We start from the raw sequence: 8,277 nt of genomic DNA, 5'->3' as shown, positions 1-8,277 counted from the left end.
CTCTCGCCGAGAACAAAGAAGGGAACAAGGCGGCGGCCGAGCGCCGAAACGCCGGAGAGGGAGATTATACAGGAGACTGACAGAGGGAAGGGAGCAAAACGAGAGCGAGGAACGCAAGGGGGGGGGGGGGACAGGAAGCCTCAGCAAGAGGTACGGAAAGGTATTAAATTGTCGACTCGGCGGAACACAAAACCTGGAAAATCACATGCTCACTCAAGTCCACTTAACTGTTTCACAAACTTAGAACTCAGGCGACAGCCCCGCTATATCCTGGAAGTCGCCTGCGAGTGCTGGAAGCCTCAGCCATCTCAGATTGCGTGTGCCTTTTTTGGTCTTTCCCTGATCGCGCGTGTACTTTCTCTGCTCCGGCAACGGGCGTTTCCCTCCCACTTCAGAAGGTTCCCCTCTCCAAAAATATGGACAACACGAACCCTCTGCCAAAGCAGGAAGCGCTCGTTCCTTCTTTTCTTCTCCTTTCTTCGCTTCGCCTTTCGTTTCTCCTCTGAGGCTTCCGTCTCGAGAGCGAGAGGAAGAGAGGCGAAGGAAACGAGCATCGCGCTTCGCTCTTCTTCCGCTTCTCGTTCTCTCGTCTCGCTTTCGTCTAACGCAAAAAATGTTCCAGAACGAGAGACGCCACTTGTGGAGGCGACTCAGGAGTCAGCCATCTCCCCAACCAAGCAATCAGTGCGTGCAAAAGAAAGCCATCGATTTCTCTCTCCTCTCTTTCTTCCTCTCCTTCTTCCCCTCTTTCTTCCTCTCCGTCTGCCTCTCTTTCTTCTCGCTCTCCTGCTCTTTTTTCTTCCTCTTCCTGCTCGTGTATCCGTTCCTTTTTTCTGCCTTCGGTTTCCCTTTCCTGCGGCCGAGCGGCCCTCTGACGGGCTGAGGCGACGCAGGAGAACCGGAGCAGATCGCGGCAGAGAGAGACGATCGAAAGGAAGAGATTTCTCTGCAAACACGAGAGAAGAAACGCCTTATCCACAAAATAAACAACATAATATACGCCTATTCGAAAACACATACATACATGCGTACTTGTATAAACACGCATATAAATGCATGCACGTGGACGTTTGCACGCATTTTGCATGCATGTGAAGCGGGTGAGAGGATTGCGTGAGAGCGCCTCTGTAACCTACTTGAACGGTCGGTAAGCTGAGAAGCATCGCCCGACAGAGAACGTGAAGTGCGTCTTCCTCCACTTCTCGAACGGCAAACTCGGGTGGTACAATCACCACGGTCGATCCCCAATTCGCAAGAACCTAAACACAACAAAACAGAAGAAAACGCCGGTACAAAGTACCGCTGAAAAGAAAGATCTACTGGGGTATGCAGATCTATCCACCTCTTTAACTGAAGTACAGCCATGTCGACGCCGGCGTGTTCTACGAACCCTCTAAACTTTCTTCTGTGTAAGTGTATACATACACATACATGTGTAAACACGCGCCTATATATATATATATATATTATGAATGTGTGTTTTGTAGCTTTTTGAGACTGGCACTGTGTGCTCTGCAGATTCCAGAGCCACTACCAAGTTCTTTATGATTGCTGTACACCACCACTCCACTGGACTGCTTTCTTTCCCTGTTTTTCTTCCTTTTTCGGCCCACCGTGAGAGCTGCATCCACGGAGACGGTTGGAGGGATCGCGACGCCGCTCTCGATGCACATGCGTACTAGTTCGGTTTCTTCTCGCAACTTGATTTCTCTTCTCTCTTCGCTGTTGGCCGAACCCGACGCATTGCAAGGCGAGGGAAGTGCATCTCCATTTGGAGTAGAGAGAGCGTCCGCGTTTTGTCGTTTTTCATATTTGTTTCCACTCGCGTGCTCGGTTTGGCCTGCCTCCTCGTCCTCCGAGCCTCTTTCTTTCTCCGAGTGATCCCCACCCGCTGCGGCGCGCACTGTGTCCATACACTCCGCCTTCCCTTGGCGAGCGGTGCACGCCCGGCAGCCGCATCGAAATCGCTCGCGATCTTCCTCCGCTTCACGCCGGAAGAAGGCCGTGTTTCCCCGAAGATAAGCCGGGCGAAGCAGCGAGACGCTGCTGGGGCTCGAGAGGAAACGCGCCAAGTCGAAGCGTCGCAAACTCCCGGGACTTCTTTCCGATTCAAACACCGAAGAGGCTAACGAGGAAGAGGACAGCGAGGAAGAACGACTTGGTTGCGGAGCGTTCCTGCGTCTGTTTTTCTTTCCTTTTGTCCATTCTTGTAGGCGGTCGTAGATGTACACCAGCAGCCACCAAGCTTCCTTCGGGAGGGGCGTCTTTCGTTCCGTTTCGCGGGTGTCTCGGGAGATTTCCTTCGGCCGTTTCCTCCCACCTCTCCGGTCGTCCCCCGCCGCTACAGCTGCTTGCGGTCCGCAAGGCCCTTCCTCGCCGGCGTCGTGAGGACTCTCTTTGCGACTCGACGACGCCGAAACGCAAAGCGGTGCCGGCGGACATGCGCGAATGGATCGAGGCCCGAGCGCCTGCAACTCCGTCAGTGACGCGCCGAGTAGCGACGGCAGGAGAGAAGTTGAGAGGGAGAAAAACATGTCTTGGCCACTGTCCGCGAGGCGAATCACGAGAACCGCAGAAACGAGATCCTGCGCCTCCAAGATGGTCTCCTGGACATTCAGAGTGAGGTGGAGAAGCACTGAGCCGCCGCAGGGAATGTAGCCTTCCGGCTGGTCCACATGCAACCATTTTTCCAGGCGAATCTGTCCGTTTCGTCGCTCCTCTTCCTTCGCGTCCTCGCCCGGCTGGGAGGGCGGGGCGCGTGTCCCATCTGCGCGGCGTGAGCAGGCTTCGCGCGACTGTGCAAAGGATCCTCGACCGTCGCGTGTTTCTTCGGCTTCGCCGCGCGCCTCGCTCCTCTGCATGTTGGGATTGCCTCGGCGCCCTCCGGGCGCCTCTTCTTGCGGGTGAGAAGCGCAGAAAGAAGACTCCGCTGACGCGCGCGAGTCAGGGGAAAACGCTCGCGAGGTGCGCCCGGGGAATTGCGGAGCGGCTGCTGAGGCGGCAGGCCACGCGTCGTCCTGAGAGTCCCCGGAGACAGTTCGATCGGTCTCGGAGCCGGAAAACGGAGACTCTCGTTTCTCTTCCGACTGCGTCGCAGCCAACGCGCAGGGTCCGCCGCTCTCTGTCTGTACAGCTCGGGCTGCAAGCGTCGCACTTTGAGCCCAGAAAGAAAAAAGCGAAGAAGAGGAAGAAGAGGAAGAGGAAGAAGAGGAAGAAGAAGAGGACGAAGAGGAAGAAGAAGAGGACGAAGAAGAGGACGAAGAGGAGGACGAAGAGGAAGAAGAAGCAGAGGAAGAAGAGGAAGAGGAAGAAGAGGAAGAAGAGGAAGAAGAGGAAGAGGAAGAAGAGGAAGAAGAAGCAGAGGAAGAAGAGTAAGAGGAGGACGAAGAGGAAGAAGAAGCAGAAGAAGAGACTAGGGAGGGAAATGTTGTGCGTTTATCGCTTGTTGAGTGGAGACGAGACCGAGTGACTAAGGGAACAATAGAGCGACCTGAGGAGACAGCGGCGAGATGCCAGGAAAAGACAAAGCAGATGCGCCGACATCAAGAGTCTCCCAGAGCTCTTTGCAGCAGAGAAAACAGAGAGCAAACCCCTCGAAAAAACGCACACGCCGTCACCTGCACAAAGCGGTCGAGATGCGTGTGCATGCACAAATGCAGATGCATATACATATAGGCAGAGATAGATCGCTACATATATATATATATATATATATATATGGATGTCGGTATCACAACACGTGTACTCACATATATATATATATATATATATATTCGTGGCAAGAGTGAGGTATGACTAGAGATGGATCGACGGAAAGGGATGGGGGGATCGGAGACGGGAGAAGCGAAACGGCGCAGTTACCTGACGCGCTGAGGCACAAGATGGAGTAGCAAGCGGGGAGGCAAGAATGTTCGTTTGAAATGCAAACGCAGAAAGGGAGAGGCTCGTAGGGCCGAACAGGCGGGAGGTCGAGGAGAGGCGGATCGACGCTCACGCGACTGACTTCGTCAGGAGCAGCTGTCTGTACACCCGGTCGCCGGGCGAAAAAAGGAGAGAAAAGAGCAAGGGCAAGAAAAAAGACGGAACGTGTGCTGACAGGCTGAGGGAGGAGGCGACGGCAGCGTGAGGAGACGAAAACGAGGGTCCATACAAAAAGGACCCACGTGAAAGAGATGGCGAACGAGAAGCGAGAGCGAGAACGCGTAAACAGGTGCGAAGAGGAAAAGACTGCACGAGGAAGGGAAGGATAACCACAAGAGAGACACCCTGTGCTCGACGAGGCGGCGCATTCGAGCAAAGAGAGGGAACGACAGCGCGAAGAACTTCCGCTGTCGTCGCTTCTTCTCTCTTCCGTTTCTGTGTCTCCCTTAAACGTCTCACCAAGAGAACGTTTGTGAGTTTTCTGCATGCGCTTCTCAGCATGGCAACGTCGGCCACCTCGACTGCCCACGTGCCTTGCGCCCAGGTGCATTTCCACGTTCTTTCCCGTTTTTTCGTGCTTTCCTCGTGCAGGGCACCGGCCGGAAGAGCGCCAGCTGCTTCCCCCTCCCTGCGAAAACCGAAAAGCAAACGACAGAGTCAGGAAACACACATTGGCGCGTTAATTCCCGTCTTTTCACTCTCGTTCTCGTGTTTTAAAATCCGTCTTGGGTCCCTCGCGAGTCCGTCATCCGTGCCGTTCTCGTAAGTTCGTGCTCTTCCTGTTCGAGTTCTTCCCCCCGTGGGCCATGCCAGCCTGGTGTTCCTCCTCTTTGAGTTACGCGAGTTTGTCTCTCTGCGATGGTTTTGCGGCGACGAGTGCGTTTCCCTTCGTAAAACAGAGAGAGAGAGCGAAAGGTTTGCACCCACGACGGCCTCAGAAAAACGATGAGACACCCGACAATTTTCCAGGCCACGGAGCTCGGCAGCCTCTCCACCCCCCCCCCCCCCCCTCGCTGTCCAACCGGAGAACAGAGAAACCTTCAGATGCGTGCGCCTGTGTGCAGGCGTGCATGCAAGAGCGAAGCAAAGATCAAGCAAGAGCAGGAGCGTCAAACATCTCCGTAGATCTATATTTGGAGATAGGATATTTGCAGGCGAATACGCAGAAATGGATATATCCTTATATGTGCATTTGACGCACCTTTCGAGGGCCGCTCGGGCGTGCGTGTCCTGCCACAATGACATTTTGCCGACTGCGTTCTCGCCGGCTTTCACTCGCAGGAAGAAAGGAGCAGAAAGCGACGAGTCTTCCCTGTCTTCTCTCCACCCCAGGGCAGCGGCTGGCTCGGAACGGGGCGAGGAGGCTAGGGTTAACGGATGAGAACCGGAGGAACAAGACGACGACGTAGAAGAACTAGGGGAAGGAGAAGCGCCGGTGGGGATGTGGACGACACCGGGGCCAGGCGGCAGAAGATTCGGAGCTCCGAGGACAAGCAGCGGCAGGCAGGAGACACTTGGCTGCCAGCCGCTGTCCACCTTAAAGTGCAAACTGGGAAGAGAGACAGAAAACGCTCGCCATATGCAGAGAGCGAACCCGAGCCCCCCAGCGCAGATTCACCCGACACAGATATCTCTCTCCATACGAGCGTGTAAATATGCACGGCACACGGATACAGAAAATCGATGCATGCATATATACACGGCTGAAAGAAATCGAAGATAGAGAAGCCTGGTCTTTCCATTGTCATAGAGACCTACCCGTTTAGGATGGAGCAAAGTTGCTGACACTGCAGCGCCTTTATCGCCTTTCTTCGTTCACTGTCTCTCCGGGCTCTGCTCCTCCGGGCCTTCCTCGCCTCCCCTTCGCTCCCTTCTACTTCATTTCGCTGGCGTTCGTCTTCACTCTCGTCCTCTTCGCGGAAGACATCGACAGCCGCAAAGCTCAGGACGGAATTGAAGAGCGTCAGCCGAACAGCCACGCCTCCGTAGAAAACTGCGCCGTAGTCGCCTGCGTCCGGCTCCTGCCTGCTGCTCGCGTCTTTGTCGCTTTCGCGGTGCATGCACGCAGGAGACAGCGAAGAGACAGGAGACACCTTGGCTGCGCGCTCGCCGTCCCGCTTTCCCCTCGGGCCACGCCGAGCGCCCAAATGCACAGCTGCGGTCTCCAACAGACAGGTGTCTGAGGCGAGAGAGCGGCGTATGTACACCAGAAGAAGCTGGTTCTCGAAGCGCCGAGGCAACACAGAAAACAGCCCCTCAAAGGCCTCCTCTTCCGAGGAAGAAGAAGAGGAAGACGAGGAAGAAGAGGAGGAAGAAGAGGAGGAAGAAGAGGAGGAAGAAGAGGAGGAAGAAGAGGAAGAGGAGGAGGAAGAGGAGGAAGAGGAGGAAGAGGAGGAAGAGGAGGAAGACGGAGCAGGGAGATCTCTGACGATTGAGTCTAGACACTCTTTCCAGAGTTCGCGGTGTCCGCGTTGGACCTGCTGAACGCTGAAAGGAACACACAGGGACACGACGAAACGCGAACGCCCGTTTTGTCCCTTTTCTTGTCCAGGTGTACACGCGCGACAAAAACGGGAGCGAACGCCACATCCTGCGCGTTTCGAGTGCTTTTGAGGTCAGCCGGGGGTATTGTTTAACTGACTTCGTGTTATTGATATTCTGCACCAACTGGCCTCAAATCATGACGCCCTTGAACCGTTTGTCACGCTCCACCCTAAAAACGTTACACGTCACTTACGCAACAACGAGGATTTGCGCCTTCGCGGCTGCCTTCTGGACGGTCTCCTTCAGCACGGAACAAGAGCCCCACGTCGCCTTCGGAGATTCCGAAGAAGAGGAAGAAGAGACATCCGTTCCCTGATTCGCATTGTCTCCTGAGCCACGCGGGCATAGATGTGAGCCCGCGTGTTCTTGCCGTTCCGCGCTTTGTGTGGCGTCTGCGTTTGCGCGGCTGTCTCCGCCTCGTTCACCGCTGCCTTGCCTTCCCACTGCCTGGTCGCCATGATCGCCTTTGTCTTCCGCGAAGATCGGCTGCCGGGCGCATGCGTCGACGAGAACTGCGGCGAAGGCGATGGACTGCGGGCGAGACGCGCGAGACAGCAAAGTCGGGAGGGACCACTGGAGAACTCGCCGACGCCCTGGAAGAAGATGCGCCGAGAGAGACGCTGCTTCGCCTTCCGTCCACAGCCTGCTGAGATCTGCGCAGACACAATACAGATAGAAAGCAAACGCAAGAGAAAAAGGTGAATACGTAGATAGAAAAGGATATAGACATGGATAGCACTGGATAAAGAGAGATGTGGATGAAGGCGATTTGGGCAGCGACGTGGGTGGACGTGGCGCTGTCGGGATGGCAGCGCGCGAGAGAAACAAAACGTCTCTTTCCTGCGACTTTCGAGCGGCGTCCCCCCTCGAAGGATCTGATATAAGGCGCGGCAAAGAAGAGGGGAACAAAGGGGAGAGAGTGCTGCCAAGCGAGAGACAGAGAGAGGGAAAACGAGAGAAAACGGGGGACAGTCCTGAAGAGAGAGAAGACACCAGCGCTTCAGCTAGTCAGATCGAGGCAGGCCTTCGGCATCGAAAAGAGAGAGACGGCAGAGAGGGGGGACGACCCAACGGAAGAACTGCACAGGATGACGAGAAAGAAAAAGAGAGAGAGACAAAGACAGAACAGATGGGAGAAAGAAAGTGAAACAGAGAGAGACAGTGTGTCGTTCGAAGGGCTGGGGGCGCGCCCTGTGGTCAAAAAGAAAGAGAGGCGTCACAAAAAAGGCAGTCGCGGGACACTGACGGAGCGCTGCATACGAGCAAAAGTGCGTGAGATTTTGTGAGTGAAAATCGACAAGTCGCGAAATGAGAGAGGAGGCTTACTCTTACCCTCCGGCGCACACTCCGGTTTGTGGCTGCTGAGAGACGAAAGATGCGACGCGGTGCTCTTCTCTCTCTTCTCTCCAACCTCCGAATACATTTCGTCTTTACCGTGTTTTCCCATTTTCCGTCCTCCCTTCTTTGGGCCAGTTTCCTCCCTTCTCGGTCTCCTTTCCCTCGGCGACCCTCTCGTTTCTCTTCTCCGTGACTCTCTCTCCTCGGCGGACAGAAAGAAGGAGAGAAGGAGAGAGAAGGAAGTAGGAGAGAAGGAGAGAGAAGGAAGTAGGAGAGATGGAGATCGAAGGAAAGAGAGAGAAAAGGGAGAGAGAAGGATGAGGCTAGAGAGACAGAGGAGGAATAGACAGAGGAGAGGCGGCGCCAGACGGCTCGTGTTTCTGTGTTAGTTCAGAGACAAGAGCGGGAAGAGGGTCGATAACGAAGAAAGAAGAGGGTGCACGACAGATCAGAGATCTTCGTTCGCGGGAGGCA

The 8,277-nt window shown here is 55.1% G+C and overlaps 1 protein-coding gene across 1 annotated transcript; it reads right to left on the bottom strand.

Moving 5' to 3' along the window:
* Positions 1-601: 601 nt before the first annotated feature.
* On the bottom strand, positions 602-7,888 carry NCLIV_066690 (conserved hypothetical protein; the record flags this gene model as incomplete). Its single annotated transcript, XM_003886220.1, has 9 exons — positions 602-871; positions 1,137-1,259; positions 1,614-3,490; positions 3,862-4,021; positions 4,381-4,549; positions 5,123-5,470; positions 5,680-6,408; positions 6,659-7,118; positions 7,798-7,888. 9 exons carry the CDS (start codon positions 7,886-7,888, stop codon positions 602-604), a joined length of 4,227 nt encoding a protein of 1,408 aa, XP_003886269.1.
* Between the last annotated feature and the right edge of the window lie 389 nt (positions 7,889-8,277).

The sequence above is a fragment of the Neospora caninum genome, chromosome XII (assembly GCF_000208865.1).
Source record: "Neospora caninum Liverpool complete genome, chromosome XII".
NCBI lineage: Eukaryota > Apicomplexa > Conoidasida > Eucoccidiorida > Sarcocystidae > Neospora > Neospora caninum.
Note: the sequence above shows the minus strand (reverse complement) of the source record. Positions and strands in the feature narration are given on the sequence as shown.